Source organism: Sceloporus occidentalis, unplaced genomic scaffold (genome assembly GCF_023333645.1).
Source record: "Sceloporus occidentalis isolate IW3139 unplaced genomic scaffold, rSceOcc1.0.p SCAF_6, whole genome shotgun sequence".
NCBI classification, from domain to species: Eukaryota; Metazoa; Chordata; class Lepidosauria; order Squamata; family Phrynosomatidae; genus Sceloporus; species Sceloporus occidentalis.
The window spans coordinates 23,028,233-23,046,672 of NW_028316986.1; the positions used below are offsets into that span (position 1 = coordinate 23,028,233).

The 18,440-nt window shown below is 43.0% G+C and overlaps 1 protein-coding gene across 1 annotated transcript in view; it reads left to right on the plus strand.

The window, feature by feature from the left end:
* The first annotated feature begins 1,069 nt into the window (after positions 1-1,069).
* The window catches only part of LOC149310498 (tubulin--tyrosine ligase), a 37,086-nt gene continuing 19,715 nt past the window's right edge, over positions 1,070-18,440 (plus strand). The window contains exons 1-2 of the mRNA XM_089529077.1: positions 1,070-1,262; positions 16,493-16,571. Coding sequence (XP_089385203.1) covers positions 1,106-1,262; positions 16,493-16,571 — 236 coding nt within the window. The 5' untranslated portion in view covers positions 1,070-1,105. The remainder of the gene's footprint in view (positions 1,263-16,492; positions 16,572-18,440) is intronic.

Sequence of the window (18,440 nt, forward strand, 5' to 3'; positions counted from 1 at the left end):
TGCCAAAATGTAGGACATTCTAGAAAAAATGTAGGACGTTACAAACTAAAAACTGGAAACACTTATATAAATGTAAATTCGTGCTTCTTAGTCATGCTCAAAATGGAGGACATTTTGAAATTCCTCCCATACAGAAAGTTGAAATGGAGGACATGTCCTGGAATAGGAGGACAGGCTTCTCAGTCCTGCTCCAAATGGAGGACATTTTGCAGACTCCTGGGGAGGAGATGGAGGACAGGTCCTGGAAAAGGAGGACGGGGAGAGGAAGGCAAGCAAAGGCGATGCAAAGCATTTCAAATGAAAGCAGAGCTCTGGGGGAAGGAGAGGGGACTCCAACTCCCAGAATCCCCCGCCAGCGAGGCCTCCTCCTCCGCCATCAGCTGCCAGGCTGCAAAGGAGGAGGAGCCAGGCTGGGAAGAGGAGGAAGGGCTCCTTCCCTTTGCTCCGGGCAGAAAGGCAAGACTGTAGCCCTCGCCCGGAGGAAGCCATCCCTTCCTTCCTTCCTTCCTTCCCGGGGGCCTCCTTCTCTCTGCCTCCCAGGGGCCAGGCTCGGAGCCAGGAGGGCCCAGGATGGGCTGCCTCCTCCTCCTCCTCCGTCCGGCGGGGCTGGGGCTGGGGCTTCCCTTCTGCTGAGCAGCCTCCTCCTCCTCCTCCTCCCGGGATGGAGGCCGGGGGCCTCGGGGAAAGAAGGGCTGGGAGCCCCTGGGAGCCCCTCTGAAGAGGCCCAGATCTTCCCAAAGAGGAGAGGGCGCCATCCTCTTCCCCTTCCAGCCCAGCAGCCAAGGGCCCTCCCTCTTCGGCCTCGGAGCTTGGAGTCCCATCCCTTCTCCTCCAGCTCCTCCTCCTCCTCCGGGGGATGCCTGGCCTTGTCCTGCTCCTCCCTCCCCAGCCGCCCTCCTCCTTGGCTCCTGACTCTCGCCTTCCTTTCCTTTGGGCCGGAGCAGCCCAGCCCTGGGAGCCCAGCATGGCCCTCTCCTCCTCCTCCTCCTCCGCCGCCTGATGCTCCCCTGCCTGCAGCCCCGCTCCGGACTCCTCTGGGCTGCTGCTGCTGCTGCCTTGGCCTTGGCCTTGTCCTGGGCGGCCCTGGGCCTGGGCTCCGGGCGGGATGTACACCTTCGTGGTGCGGGACGAGAACAGCAGCGTCTACGCCGAGGTCTCCCGGCTGCTGCTCTCTTCGGGGCAATGGAGGCGGCTCAGGAGGGACAACCCCCGCTTCCACCTCATGCTGGGCGAGAGGAACCGGCTGCCCTTCGGAAGGCTGGGTGAGCGCCTCGGGCTCCCCGGGGATCAGGGCACGGGCGCCGCAGGACCAGCTGCAAGGGACGCCTGCGGAGAAGGAAGGAAGGAGGCTTCGGGGGTTGGCTCTCTCTCTGGCTGTTATAGACATTCATTTCTGAAAGTAGATGACCCATCCTGCCTCTGTGTCTATGATGGGTATCTATATGTATATGTGTGTCTATAATGTGTATATATGTGTGTGTATAAAATGTGTATGTATATAGATCTGTGTGTGTGTGTATATATGTATGTGTGTGTCTATAATGTGTATGTGTGTATAATGTGTATATATGTGTGTGTGTATGTATATGTATCTCTCTGTGTGTATGTATATGTATCTACGTGTGTGTATACACACATACATAAACATACACATCATATATATATATATATATATATATATATATATACACACACACACACACACACACACACACACAGACACATTCTCCAGGCAGAGGCATCCTGGGTCATCTACTTCCATGAGAAAATGAGGCCCCAGAAAATGTTCAAACCTTTCAGGGTTTTTTGAAGTAACTTTTTCAGAAAACCATCCAGAGAGAAGCTGACTTCTGCAGTTGTGCAGCTGAGTCACTTTATTTAGACTGCTGTGAATATATATATATATATACATTGTGCCATATTTCAGTCCATCTCCTTCCATGAGGTCCTGCCAGGGATCCCTGAAGAAATGCGGTCTGCTATTTCCAGATGGATTTTTTAAAAAATAGAAGCAACAAAAAACAAGTTAAATAAATCAATAATTAGATGTCCATAAAAGCCAATCTCTTATTTCCGTCCACCTTGATTCCCAGCCAGTGAACCCAGATTGACATGCTATAATGTAAAGCCATATAAAATAGAAAAGTTACATAAAGGTACAGACAATTTAGATTAAAAAAAATGAATTATCAGATTGAGTCACAACACTGGAATTATTATCAATTATAGATGGGGGGGTATATCACCATTAGTCCATTGATTATCCATTTGGTACCTGGCTTTGGGATTGAAAAGTCATTTTTGCTTTCTCCAGTTCAAAGTTGTGAGAAGTGACTACATTGCCTCCATCTTGCTTCCTTACAGCAGATTGTAAATCCCTTTTAGCAAAACTTGAAAGACTGATGGACAAGTAACATTTCCCAACCCTAAGGAAACTTTTGTTCTCATGATGTCAGGAACCTAAACGTCAGATTAATACTGGTTGGTTCCCACTGTTTTAGGCCTAGTCTTGACTTGGCTGCAGCTGTGTGTTTAGTGGCACATGAACAGAAGTTTCTCTCTTTTTTGAATCTTAAGTCTGTGTATATTTATTCATTACAGGAGGAAAGTAAATATTGTGGAACTAGGTTTCCATTTCCAGCTTTTGTTAAGAAATATTATGACATGTGTGGCTTCAGTTGTTGGTGTTGTGTGCCTTCAAACCGTTTCCAGTTTACAGCAACCTGAAAGTGAACCAATCATGGAGTTTTCTTGGCAAGATTTGTTCAGAGGATGCTTGCCTTTGCCTTCTTCTGAGGCTGAGAGGGTGTGACTTGCCCAAGTGAGTTTCCATAGCTGAGAGGGGGGTCAAACCCTGGTCTCCAGAGTCTACTAGAGAGCCGAGGCTCAAACCACTATACCACACTGTCTCTCTAGTAGATGCACATAGATCCTTTGGATTGTAAGGTCTTTATACTTAGCAATACAGTTCTGTGGGTGTGCCCAAATAGGATTGGCTCCTTGGGAAATGAGTAGAGGATTGCAGGCTAAGGCTACAAGGTAAGTACTGCATGGATGGTCAAAATCTGCTGGTGTGGTTCACTTGCAGCTTCACCGTTGGTTATGCTGGTTAGGGCCAATGTGAGTTACTGCCCAACATACTGAAGGTCATCCCTGCTATGCCTATTTACCTGGGAGTCAGCCCCATTGGCCTCAATGGTTGAGTGAACATGCAAGTAATCTGAAGATCATTCACTTGGCCCTACACTTTGCAGGTTTGACATTTGCAGGTTTGATTATTCACAAATTATTTGCTGCCACCTCTGCTGCTTCCCTGTGCCATTTTTAATAGGGACTGGAAGCTTTGCCAAACTGAGAGACTGCAATTGAAGCTTGTAAGTCCATATTAGAATCATAGAATCCTAGAGTTGGAAGAGACCCCAAGGGCCATCCAGTCCAACCCCATTCTGCCATGCAGGAACTCTCAATCAAAGCATCCCTGACAGATGGCCACCCGGCCTCTATTTAAAGATCTCCAGGGAGGGAGACTGCACTACACTCCGAGGGAGTTTGTTCTACTGTCGAACAGCCCTTACTATCAGGAGGTTCCTCCTAATGTTGAGGTGGAATCTCTTTTCCTGGAGTTTGCATCCATTGTTCTGGGTCCTGTTCTCTGGAGCAGCAGAGAACAAGCTTGCTCCCTCCTCAATATGACATCCCTTCAAAATGGTGCAGGGCAGCAGAGGCGGTAGTGGCAAGTCCCATCAGCCTCAAAGAGATCCATGCTAGTTTGAAGCTGCAGATCATACATTTTGTGTATGTTAATTGTGGTTTGGGGCCCCTAGAGTTATTAATGGGTTTTCCACTTTTACAGGGGCCCTGTGCCCCTAACCTCAGAGAATGTGGAGAGCTGACTATATGGCTTGCAAAGACCCAGGATACCTCAACCATTCCCCCACTATTTCCCTATTGATCATCAGTCAGCTTGGCAGTGTGGATCAGGCAGTTATCAGCTATCATGTCCCCATGGCATGATATACTGGTTTGAATTATGAATTAGGATACTGACAGACCAGGGTTCGAATCCCCGCTTGGCCATGGAAACCTACTGGGTGACCTTAGACAAGTCACATTCTCACAGAGGAAGGCAAGAGCTAATCCCCTCTGAATAAACTCTGCCAAAAAACAAAAACATGATAGGTCCACCCTAGGGTTGCCATAAGTCAGAAATGACTTGAACACACACACAACAAATTAGCATGGGGAACCAGAAGTGTTGATCAGGATTCCTGAAGAAGGTTTAGGCCACCTTTCCATCCCTGTGCTTTTATTCAAATTGCAGGAGTGAAAGGTGAACCATTTTCAACCCCTTTCCTGCATTGGCCTTACCCAGCATACATTTGCACACACACCCCTTAAAGTTTCTCCAGTGATGAATGTGACTCTTCAGCCCAAGAAGATTGCTCCCCCCATATATATAAAACTATGCGATCAATATCTATTAGGTGGTAGCTGAAACCTGGTGTTGCAAATGTTTTATAGCAGAATATAAGTGTAGCAGTTTGAGTGTTGGATTGCAACTCTGGACATGAGGGTTCGATTCCCTGCTCAGCCAACTGGGTGACCTTGGGCAAGTCACACTCTCTCAGCCTCAGGGGAAGGCAATGGCAAACCTCTGAGCAAATCTTGCCCAGAAAACCCCATGATAGGGTTGCCTTAGGGTCGTCATAAGTTGGAAACAACTTGAAGGCACACAACAGTAAATCAAATAAAAATGTACAAAGTCTCCCTGTTGAAATGATGTGGAGGGGGGGAGACTTTTCCCAAGAGGGGATATTAGTTGGGAAATGTATACACTACATACTGGGTTTAAAAAAATTATAGCAGCAGATCAAGATTCATATAAATTAACATGAAGATATAGCTCATGAGCTAAGTTGTGTTGCAAATACGTATGTATTTGAGTTCAAATAGTTATCAGGGTACTTTGAAACTGGTAGACACTGCAGTGAATAGAAAGGGATTGTTCACTGCAGAGTTTCTGTTTCCTTAGTTTTATGTATTAGTCTCATTTGCTTCCAGGAGCGTTATTTTAATTTCTGTTCATGGAAATTTGAGCCAGTCTGCCAAATGGAATGAAAGAGCACAGCTTGTTTCCAGAGCAGGTGGCTTCTCCAAAGGCTGGATTACTAACAATGGCTAGCTCTGTGTTATCAACAGAAATGTAAGAGATAAGCATATTCAAGCCTAACGTATAGTGATGTGAGCGAACTGCATTTCTTACACACATATCTCTAAGTCCTACTGAATTCAGAGGGCCTTGTGTCTGAATAGACACATACATAGTTGGATTTATATAGTTGAGCATATACAGTATGCAATCTCATATATAAGTCAAAGGCAAGTTTGGGGCCCAAAATTATAAATTTTGATATGACTCATGGATAGGTTGACGGTCAAACTTAGGAGCACATAAAAAAGGACATAAAGGATGAAGCAAAGGAAAACAATGCCAAAGAACTTACAAAATTCAAACAGACGTAACTGCTCCTAATGGATGAGAAAAATGAGGGGAGTCAGTGATTCCAGGACAGATTATGCTCTTGCCTTTCACCAAGGGATGGTTCCTTTTTTAAAGAAGAGATTAAGTACAGTATTTAAATTGACCCATGGATAGGTCGACTCAGGTTTTGGGGGTAAATTTTTTGACCTAAATTTCTACTCTTATACATGAGTATATATAGTATGTATATGGGTGACTATATTGTATATAGTTGCGTGGAGTCCCCCAGATATATTGGAATTCAATCACCATCATCCTCAACAACATGGCCAGTAGGGAGACTGGCTGGGTGTGATGAGAGCCAACCCAACTATAGTGCATCCCATATTTAGGACTGCTGTGATACAACCCATCTAGAGAGCCCCATGTTGGTCTAATATGGGGGGTTGAAAGACAAAGCCCTTGATAAGGCACTCTTGCTAGGGAGGAAAAAATGAAGCTGAAGAATGGAGAATTGTGCTAGGTTCTAGGGAGTACAGGTTTTCATTTTTGAGGCTATGGAGATACCTTTTTTAGCCCCCAAACCTGGAAGTGAATGTCTGTCACTTTAATTTTTGGAAACAATGGATGGATGTAGATCCTGGATGTTCAGGCAACTGTCCACCTGACTCTTAATACAGTGGGCCCTTGGTATCTGTTGTTATTTTGTTCCAGGAACCCCCCCCCCCTTTCATGGGTACCAAAATCCATGGATCCTCAAGTCTCATTAAATACAATTGCATAGTAAAATGATGTCCCTTATATAAAATGGCAAGATCAAGGTTTGCTGTTTGGATTTTTAAAATATATATATTTTCAAGCTGTGGACATAGGAATCCATGGATATAGAATCTGTGGATATGGCGGGCTGACTATGTTTAATACAAACAGAATCAAAACTACTCTGTGTACCCGAAACTATAAAATTAGGACTTTCTGTAGGAGTCTAAGAATCAATGTGTAATGATCGCATTTAGGACAGAACACCAAGCCCTTCAAAGAAAAGTCAAAAGATCTGGGCATGTGTAGCCAGGAGTTGAAAATGTTCAGAAGCAATGGGACAGCTGTCTTCAAATGTTTGAAGGACTGTCAGATGGATGATGGAGTAAAGCCTGTATCTTCCCATCCAAGCCTGTCAAAGTCTAAAAATCTGTCGGGGAAGACTTTCTCTCAGTCACCATCATAAGTTTGTTTGATGAGGACATGGGAGAGATCCTTCACACTGGCTGCTCCCAAGCTATGGAATTCCTTGCTGACTGCCTTGTTCACATACTGTTTTTTAAAATAGGATTCTCTTGTGCCAAAAAGGGTTAAGGGATACAGCAAAGTTTGGGGGAGACAGTGGGGGATGGTAAAATTTTAACTTAAAGGGTGACCTGGTGAGATTACAAAAACAGCTCTTGGTGCCACATGTGGTCTACAGGCTGATCATGGCAGGGTAACCTGTTTGCCTATGGAACAGAGTGCTTTGGAAGGTGTTGGATGTTTTTAAGCACACTGGATGGCCAGCTATCAGGATTTTTGCAGTAGTAGGTTTCCTGCCTTGGCAATAGGTTGGGCTACTAGATGAACTTGTGGTCTCTTACAGCTCTTTGATTCTAGGAGTATGACTCGGGCTCAAGCCGCACTGTGGAAATAACCCGGTGTGGCACCGCTTTAACTGCCATGGCTCCATGTTATGGAATCCTGGGAAGCGTAGTTTGTTCCAATAATCCAAATTGGATTATTTCTGCAGTGTGGATCCAGCGTGGATCCAGCATGTGTAAAGATCTGTGTAGACTGCAATTATTGCATAGATGCTAGCTTGTAATAGTAATGGAAAGAATCTCAAATGTTTTAAGCTGCTGAGAAAACAAAGTGAGACAATGCTAGACATTCCCATTCCTGCTCCTAAATGTAGAAATAACAAGAGAGCTAATATGAGAGATCACAAATTGACCAAACTGTATGCTTCTTTCTGAGATGTGAACAATTGCAATAACATGCAGAATCATAGCTTGTGTCACTTTACAAGTAAGTATTGTGGCATAATAGTTTGGGTGTTGGACTACCACTTTGGAGACCAGGGTTCAATTCCCAGCTCTGCCATGAAACCCACCGGGGGACCCTGGGCAAGTCACACTCTCTCAGCCTCTGGGGAAGGCAAAGCCCCTCTGAACAAATCTTGCCAAGAAAACCCATGATAGGGTTGCCTTAGGGTCACCATAAGTTGGAAACGACTTGAAGGAACACAACAACAACAATTCTATCACCTAGAAAAGGAACCTGGAGAGCAATCCTGTGCATCCAGTACTTTCTCCGAAGTCATTTCCATTGAGTTCAGTGGGATTTCATCTGATGCGAATTAGTGTAAAAGAGTAGTCTTAAATTTATAAATTAATCTGACCATGATTAAACTGACAAAGTAGGTCCACGTGTCTCATCCATTAAGAGGGCCAACAATGTCATGGAAACTAGCCTTGAGGGATTGTGACTATGTGCTAGGCATGTGTGCTCTGCTGCTAGCATGCAGAAGTCCTTTCCCCCCAAGGTTATGTGTTCTGTGCTTTTCCATCTCAGCTCTTAGATGCACCATATATCTCAGCTGTTATTTTTAAATGAGGCAGAAATTGCAGTAGCTTGTGCTTTTAAGTTAGGCTGAGTACTCTGCAGACATCCTGTATAACAATGCCAGATAAATTGGGAACATGCTGCACCATATATCATGCAGTGTAATTTTAAAATTTCAGTGTAATTTTTAAAATACCAGTTTCCTTCTTTGAACAGTTTGTTGCTGGAAATCTTCACTGAGGCTTTATCTGCACTGAAGAAATAATCCTGTCTGACACCCTTTTAACTGCCATGGGTCAGGGCTATGCATTTCTGGGAACTGTAGTTTTGTGAGACATTTAGCCTTCTCCATCAGTGATCTCTGGTGCCACAACCAACTACATTTCCCAGAATTCCATAGCCATGGCAGTTCTGCCCCCACAATTTCCATCATGCCTTACTGTTGCCTATGCTGGCATGGGCGGATAGAAGTTGCGGTTCAGCAACTTTAGGAGAGCCACAGATTCTTTATCCCAAAGTTAGATCATTTGCCAATAAGAACAGTTTCAGACCTCAGGACTCCTAAATGAAAGGTAGTCTCAAAAAGGCCTCTGGAGGCATTTTGCTGTATAATGCTGAAAGCCATGGGTTTTAATCTGCTCATTGGCAGGCATTTCAAAGAGTTTGGATGTTTAACGTGTTTAGCACCCAGAATGTATGTGGAATGCTGAAGGTCTCAAGGTCACTTCAGTCTCTGCTATCTCCATCTACAAAAGTCAAGTAACAGGTGATGAGGAAGACCTCCTTCTCCGTGTCTACCAGCCAACCAGTCACCCTGGAGAAGATTGAGATAAAACAGTGATTCCCAACTACTTTTCTGCCACCAAAGGTTTGAGACTTCACATAAATGCAGACTCTTGGCCATCCTGGCTAGGGCTTTTGTAAACTGAAATCCAAAATTTGTGGAGGACTAAAGAATGGGAACCACTCTGCTGGAATTTTATTGATTCCAGTGGTTTCACTCCACTTAAGTAGCTTCATATATTCTATGCAAAGTTATGGCTAGGCTAGATCTCTCCTTAAGCCATGAACTGCTTAATTGGTATAAGAGCAACTGTAATTTAAAAAACACCCTCAAAAGTCAAGCTTTTAAATTTAGGACATCCTTCATTTAAAGGATAAGTGGCTTCTTTTCTTATTTTTAGGAAGATAACCTTCTCTTAAAAAATGAATCAGCGGCAGCTAGTTTGTATGTATGTTTCCCTTCTGCTCTCCATCTGCCTTGTCCATATTAGTTTTCCATATTCTTCCAAGCTGATCTGCCCATCCACAGATTCCATTATCTCAATTTCTAAATGTGATCTTGGAGGAGAAACCCCTTCAACTACTATGATGAAGCATAGCAGGGTGCCTAAAGGAGTAAATTGAATCACTTAAGTGACTTGTTCATTTACAGAGCACATTTCGTTTCAAATGAACAAGAATAAAGCTTCAAAATATTACTTTTTTGGACTGCAATACCCAGAAATCCCTCCTTTGTTAGCATAGTCAGTGGACCTATTTGACTAGAATACTTTAGGAGCTGTAGTCCAAAGCAAGTAACGTTTCCAAGTTGAGTAAAAGAATATGATTTTAAAAGTGATTTTTTAATGCTAGCAGTTCATAATTGCATGAGATTTGAGAGGCTGGGATTTCTTTTGGCTCTCTTTGTCATCATTTGAATGTAGGTTGGGTAGAAAATGGGAGTCTAGGATTGAAATCCAGAAAGTACAGACAGTGGTTATTAAACTCTTTGTATTTTCATTCTTTTTGACTTCACTGCTTGCATTCTATACACAGACACCATCCCATCCCAAGCAGACGCTACTGACTAAATCAGGGGTCGGCAACCTCCAGCCCGCGGGCCGGATGCGGCCCACGGAGGCTTTTCGGCCGGCTCCTGCCACCGCCGCCGCCGATTGCGGCTTTTTGCCGCTCCGGGCACCGCCATTTTATTTCTCAAAATGGCGGCGAAGTCTCACGCGACTTCGGGAAAGGTCACGCAAGACTTCGCCGCCATTTTGAGAAACAAAATGGCGGCGGCCTAGAGGCGAAGTCTCGCACGACCACAGAAAGGTCATGTGAGACTTCGCCGCCATTGGCGGCGGCCCCTAGGAGGCCCGCTGCCACCGCCGGAGCCCAATTGGAGGGCCCCAGCAACAGCAAAGGGGCCGGCAAAGAGGAGGAGGCCTCCAGTGCTGGTGGCCCCCGCCAGCTTTTTTGCCGGCCTCTGACAAGGCCTGGGGCCCCGTCAGGAGCCAGCAAAGAGGAGGAGGCCTCCAGCGCTGGCGGCCCCCGCGGCTCTTTCCCGGCCTCTGACAGGGTCTGGGGCCCCATCAGGGGCCGGCAAAGAGGAGGAGGCCTGGCCCCCGGAGGGTGGAAGCTCCGCCCCCAGAGGGTAGAAGCTCCACCCCCTGGCTTCGGCCCCCCAGTTGTCTGAGGGACAGCAACCCGGCCCCCGGCTCAAAAAGGTTGCCTACCCCTGGACTAAATTAACATTCTGTGTATCTGGTGAGATGTTCTCTGACCCATGGGAACTGCCACAATTTGTCAGTGTTTAAGGTCACCCCAGACTTTTTATTTTTGGTGCACCATACTGTAATGCATCTGCTCTTAAGAAATCATACGTTTTACAATGGAAAGTGTGGTCTCTCTCTTCAAGGAGCATGCACACTAAAATCCATCTGAAGACAGCAAGCCGAGGGAGGAGAGGAAAACTGAAGTGATTCTTAATCTTCATTCACATCAGTTATCATATAATTTATTTGTGAAAAGTTGAGTATGGCGTAGTGGTTTGAGCGATGGACTGTGACCCTAGACACTAGGGTTTGATTTCCCACTAAGTCATGAAATCCACTGGGTGACCTTGGGCAAGTCACACTCTCTCAGCCTCAGGGGAAGGCAATGACAAACCTCCTCTGAACAAAAATGCAACCCATGATAGGATTGCCTTGGGGTCACCATAACTCCAAAATGATTTGAAGGGCCAAAATAACAACAAACTAGGAAAGTTGGATGACAAGATCAGCAGAGAAGTTGGGTATTGAGAAATGATTTCAAAGATGAGAGAGGAAACATCATGGAAATATTATTGGAGGCAGATTCCCATATCTACGTCTCATCACTGAGCTGGTTTACAAGCTGCAGAAAGGCCTCAAGTCAACTCTGATAGCTTTAAAAGCGAATTACATAAGTGAATGGAAAGTAAGGCTGTTAATGGCTGCTAATCATGAGCATGTTGCCCCCTTGATCTCAAACTGCTTGGGAACGTAAGAAGCAGAATGCAATAATGTTTGTCCCCTTCTTATATGCTTCCAGAGGCATATCTATTTAGCTACTGTGGAAAACAGGATACTAGACTATACAGTGGACATAGTTTTCTGTGAGCTTTTTCGGCTATGTGGCCACGTTCTGGAAGAATTTATTCCTGATGTTTCACTTGAATCTGTGGCTGGCATCTTCAAAGATGCCAGGAAATTGTAGTTCAAAACATCTAGATGGCTGAATATGGATCACACCAGTCTTAAAGTGGGTGTTGGTTTTTTTGGGGCGAGGGTGAGTTGGTAAGCTACCTCGGCAAGATACAAAGTCAGGATACAATTTTTTAATTAAATAAATGAACCGGGAATGAGATCTAATGGGGACTTGGTCCAGAGAAAGGTGATCACAGCTAGATTGCAGCAAGTTCCCAGGAAAGAACAAAACAGTTGTTACCAATGAATATAAATATGATGCCCAGGAATATAAATAAGAGAAAAGATCTGCCCCGTCCCCCACATCACAAAGCTTAAGAAGCAGTGGCATAAATGATGGTGATTAATACAATAACGGAAGAATACTTTATCCCCGGTTTTCTGAGAAGTTGTTGATCCTTTTGAGTCAGAATTCAAAAGTCATCTTGGTGAATGGTAGAAGGGAGCTGCAGAAAAATAAGATAAAATCTAATAAACAAAAATGTGGAGTCAGTGTTCCTGGCCAGACCATAGGGCTGATCAGAGGAATTGAGACCAAGGCAATTAGGGTTGATGCTAATGGAATGTGAGTCAGCAATGAGGCCCAGTGTAGTTGCATCAAGGGCTAATGGACTGCATTACCAGAAGCTTCAGGTCTAAATTTTGGGACTAATTCTGATTGTTCTTGCCTTTGATTAGGTCCTAGCTGATGCTCTGTGTACTGTTCTGGCTACATCATTTATAAACATACAGAAGATTATTATTAAAAGCCTCTGTGCTTTTCTGGACAATAAATGAATACCTTACCCCCACTTGGGAGACCAGGGTTCGAATCTCCGCTCAGCCATAGAAACCTACCAGGTGACCTTGGGCAAATCACACTTTTTCAGCCTCTGGAAGACAAGAGCAAACCCTGCTGAACAGATTCTACCAACCCTGAATTTTGTTTCCATATCTACATTACATAGCTGCTTGATAAGAAGTTTTAATAAACTTATTCTTCGGTGAAGAAGTTCTTGGGTTGATGATTCCTATGGTTCCTCGCCATTGTATTTCATCCTAGAAGTCCCTTCTCATTTATTTCCTGCTGTAAGAGTAAATCTTAACCATATTAATAATTACTTTCCTTTCTCTCTAATCTCTTTCCCTTTTCAATTACACCCAAGGTGAACTCAATGTACCATAGAGATTCCCCTTCTATGTAGCTTGAATAGATTGCCATGAAAGTCTGAAGAATTATCTTTGGGTTCGGTTACTCTAAATTGCTTGCTGCGTCATCTTCAGCTTTTTGCTCCTTTGCAAGTTGTTGAAGTTTATAGTATATTTACAGTTTTAATAACTTGTCTTTTAACAGCTGGCTTAGTACAGAGTTAAATTCAAAGACAGAACTGTTGAATCCCTTATTATCCCCCTCTCCTTCAGTGATCAAAAGCACTTGATAAATACAATTTGAACATAATGAATGGCGTGTCTAATTTTATTTTGCTCTTCAGTTTTGTCAATGCCCCATTGTTGCCATTTTGGGGGGGAAAGACCTCTTTATTCCCCATTGCCTCAGTATCTGTACAAAGAAAGACAGAATGTCCTTAAAATTGCTTTTGCTAAGAACCTTCATACTTTTTATATCAGTTTACCATAACATCTTAGAATGAGCCCAAACATTTTTTCTGTTGTAGGTTTATTCCATTGGTAACCCTACGGTATGAAGTATAAGGCTTTCTCTTTTGTCCCAACTGTAGAGATGCAGTTGTGATTATCGGTCATAAGAAACAAAGCCTTCTCAGTGGCTTCACCTAAACTGTGGAATTCATTGTCTTTGTAGGCTAGGTTGACAGCTTCTGGATAAAGCAAACTGCAGTCTGGCAAAGACCTTGAAGCAGGTGTTTGCTGTATAAGTTTTAGCTAATATTTTAATGTGTAGCATCTCTGAAGATCTATGAAGAAGATTTTAGCCCCATGTCCTGCTATTTTTTTTGTAATGTTACTGTATCTTGAGATGTATTTTAATTGTTAGCCACATCGAGTGATACATAAACATTCGAAGGGCAGGTTTTGTTGTTGTGTGCTTCAAATCGTTCCCAACCTATGCTAAACCTAAAATAAACCTATTACAGGTTTTTCTTGGCAAGATTTGGTTAAGGGGGGGGGGCTTGCTTTTGCCTTCCTCTGAGACTGAGAGTGCGTGACTTGCAAGTGGGGATTTGAACCCTGAGTCATCCAGTGATCAAAACATTACATTTCTTTAAATACAGTAGGCCCTTGGTATCCGCTGCCATTTGGTTCCAAGACATCCGTCCCATAGGATACCAAAATCCTTGGATGCTCCAGTGCCATTAAATACAATGGCATAGTAAAATGTGCCCCTTATATAAAATGGCCAAATCAAGGTTTGCTTTTTGGAATATATATATATATATATATATATATATATATGAATATTTTCAAGCCGTGGATGGTTGAATCCATGGATAAAGAATCTGTCGATATGGAGGGCTGACTGTATTCAAGAAGGCTAAGACTTGGCAAGGGCTAAACCAAGTCCCACAGGTTTTTTAAAAAATACTTTTTCAAGTGCAACTCCCTTAACCTTCCAGTAAGTATAGGAACTGTATCCCCATCACTTTCTCAATCTGACCACTCCTGATGTGGAATGTCTCATGTAACATTGCCTGAGAGTATTTGCTGTGCCAGAGCTTTCCCAGGTCTTTCTGAAACTATTGTGGCACTTCTGTTGGAATGTATTATACATGAGAAACCCAGTGAAAGTTCAAAAGAAGTCAGTGAAAAGGCTGCTCCATTCATGAGCAACTTCTTGATTATGGTTCAGACAGTCTGCTCTTTTTACAGAGGGGAAAGGGACTGACAGGAGTGAAAATTGTACAGTCCTCCAGATATTGTTGGACAGCAGCTTCCAGAAGCCCTAGCCAGCATAGCCAGTGGTGAGGAATGATCCCAACAACATCTGAATGGCTGTGCAATTCCCACCACTAAGAGGACAAAAACAACATTCGTGGGTGTAGTTATGTCAGTTTTCTTGCTAGGTATTTTGAATATACAGTACGGGAATCTAACCTATACAGTGGGCCTTTGGTATCTGCTGGGGTTTGGCTCCAGCAGCCCCCATGGATAACAAAATCAGTGGATGCTCAAGTCCCATTAATACAATGGTGTAATAAAATGGTGCCTCTTATATAGAATGGCAAAATCAAGATTTGCTTTTGGGAATTTATATATTTAAAAAATATATGTATGTAGATAGCTGGACCCATGGGTATGGAGGGCCAACAGCACTGATATATTTTTCCTTCTGACTGACAATGATTCCTCTTGCCCTCAAATCCTGTTTTGTTGTTGTTGTTTTAAAAAGACCATGTCAGGGATTCAACTAGCAGCCTTTTTGTATGTGCAGCATATGGTTGACCACTAACCTATGGCTTTTACTACTATACGGATTTAGATCTATATAGAAAATGACTTCAGGCTGTAATCCTGTGTCTAGTTAAGCTCCTGAAATCCCTCTAAAGGCCATGCGATTTAAGTAGCCCATCTGGAAAATTTCAAATTTTCAAAGGTAAGGATGCCCAGTACACCTCATCCCAGATCACATTTGAATCCTATGTTCAAACATGGACTTATCTTAATTTTTGTGTCTGTTCCTGTCTGCATATTGGTCTTCCTTAGTCTGGATATGTGATTTATTATTGCATGAATGAACCTCAGCCTCATGTGCTCTGCTTTTCCTTTCCTCCCCTCCAGCTGAGAGGAATGTGGAAGCTTTTGCTTCCATATTTAACCAACTATAATGGAGTATAGATTGGGAAACAATGGGCAGCCTAAGGCCAAAGTGTGTCTGTGTGTATGCTTGCTTGTTTTTCTTTATGTAGGGAACAACTTGGGGTGGTGGTGGTCTTTTTTTGGACTTTTTTTTTTGGATCCCAGAATGACCTCAGCCAGTATGGCCAATGACCATGCTTACAGAGGAATTTGAAGATTCATAGCCTGAAAAGGTAATTTTTCCAAACTTTGACACAAAGATGCAATTCAAATATGGAAATATACTGCTTGAAATTTAGTTGTAAACTCAGATAGCCTAGCACCATCCATTTGATGTGCATGTATACAATAGGCTTCAGTCTCTAATAGTGATGGCCCAAATTTCTGCAGAAAAGCAATGCTCATACTTTTGTGAAAGCTAATTGTGGCTCAGTCCAATTGTTACTTGAAAAGACCCACTGAATCAATGAAACTTACATAAGTGCGGAGTTGCCAAGTTCCCACTGATTCATGGAATCTGCTGTAGTTCATACTAACAACTGGATTTAGGTCCATGGTTATTTGTTGTTGTTGTTTTGCACCTTAAACTTGTTTCCTACTTACGGGAGCCTATGACGAACCTATCATGGGGTTTTCTTGGCAAGATTGGTTTTGAGGAGGTTTGCCATTGCTTGGGCATGTGACTTTCATGGCCAAGCAGGAAATCAAACCCAGGTCTCCAGAGTCATAGTCCAACACTCAAACCACTACACCACACTAACTCTTACCTAAACAGTATTTATATCATCTGGCTAAAGTATATCATTTACAAATCCAAATATGGGGAGAATTTTAAGTCGGCTTTCCAGCAATGTGTGATTAAATAAAATATATATGTATTCTTTCCTTGAGTCTTGAACACATGAGCATCATTGCTTATAAAACTTTCCTATTTAAACCAACCTAGTATCTTTCTTGGACTTCAAAAATAATTTGTGGTTGTGTTCTCAGTATGCTGGAATTTTAAATTTAACGTCTGATCCAGAAAACTGGTGTAGTTTTAGGCAAAAAGGTATTAATATAAGCATTGTCTGTATAAACATTTATCTGACTATATCACTTAGCTTTCTTTTTCCATGCTCATTTTCAAAATCCAGTGAATTTGGAGAAAAAAACTGTGTGTGTTTCTCTTTTGTAGGGCATGAACCTGGCCTCGTTCAGCTGGTAAACTACTACAGAGGAGCTGATAAACTTTGTCGCAAAGCCTCTTTAGTGAAGTAAGATTTGTGTGTGAATGTGCCTGTATGCATGCATGCACTTAACTATGAGTTAGAAGGCTTAATGTAGAATCACCTTCAGTCATGTAATCTCCTTTTGCTGTTTAAATGCTGTGACTGTGACTCTGATCAAGGGCAAGAGACTTAACATTCCAAATCTTTAGTCTCACCAAACAGAGAGCAGCATTTTGTGGTTTGATTGCAATAACTGGCCCATATTGTATAATATAATTTGAGATTGATTTATTTGACTGACAAAATAAAGCATTTTATCACTGGAATCATAGAGATTATATGCTGTGGACTCACTTCTCTTTACAAAAACCAGCTGTGAGGCATAACTGTGAATATACATGATTGACTTGTCGATGAGTGAGTTGACATGCATAGGTTTGTCAGGTGCCTACCACATATGCAAAGTGGTTGAAGTTATAAGATTAAAACAGCTCCATTACATCCATTTCCCACCCTAAAAGTGTTGCTTTATCTCTGAAGCAAGGGTGGGCATCTGTTGGAAGCTAGGGAGCTGCATGAGCCCAGCCCAGGAGATGTTGGAGGGCCACACTTTCTGCAAGAAAAATTAAAAACTTACTCCCTAGTCCCACCAAACACCCTCTAGGATGAATGGGGCCATTTTTTGTCAGGTTTTTGGAGTCCCTGGGCTATTTTAGGATCAAGAGAGGCCTTTTTTTCACAACAGGAAACTTCAAAAAAACATTTTACAACATAAAAACAAGTGTTTTTTAAACGCCTCCTAGAGACATGGACCAGGGATGAGGTCTGGTCCATGAATCATTGTCTGCCAGTTCTAGGTAAGTTTCCAGGAAAGAAAACCAGTCCTGGGGACACTGGGTTAAAAAATTGGCCTTGGATGTCATTCAAAATAATTAACAACCGGTTCCTGTCCCCAGTTCTCCAATGTGGCCCTGGAGTATCCAGTCTTTCCTCCCTCTGACCTTCTCGTCTCTTCATCCTATGGATTATATTGCTGTTGACATCTAGACTTGCCGGAGTGAAAACTGGAGATGGCTCCTTATAGTTGTGTACAAGAGGAAATTTTCAGGAGGTGTTGCTTGTCACTTGGTTACATGACAAGCAACAACTGCTGAACACCTGCTGAAATGCCCCTCTGCTATACAGTTACAAAAGGTATAGGAGCCATTTCCAGCTTCCAAATTGGCAACGCTTCTCACATCATATAGCTTGGACAGCACTATTTTAGAGGAGGTATGGGAGCATGTGAGGGCAGAAACATTTTTTTTGGGGGGGGGGGTCTGCTCATCCTAGTCTAAAGTAACATCTTTTTCTAAAATGGGGTAAAAAGTGTTTATTATTATTATTATTATTATTATTACACAAAATGGTCCTTAGACTCCAACACTGGCTCCATATGATCTGCTGACTGGTTCACACAGTGGCTCCACTTGGATTTCATATTGAACCATGGTCTGCCATAGGGATGAGCAAAGTAGAGCCTTTTGGCTGTACAAACCTCCCACTGTTGTTCTTTATGGCCCATGGACCTCCTTAGTTTCCCCCAATAAAATAATGGCATTTATAGAAGCTTCTGGAAGATACTTGTCTGGGTTGGGGCTTTTTTTAAAAGATTGATCCCCAAAATCTAAGGAAAGAATCCAGAACTGGATATCTGAGGTACCCCAGCACACATTTATATTGCTTCAATGCTACTTGAATTGCCATGGCTCTATTATACACAAGATCTGTGTATCATTTTCCACCTCCTCTTTTCTCATCTTTCTCAATATTAGTAAAATGGATAATTGCCCTAGGGAAGACTGTAGAAACTGTTTTTTTCTCTAAAGAGTGTGAAATCCCAAGTACTGTTTAAATTAGATAAAAATATCAATA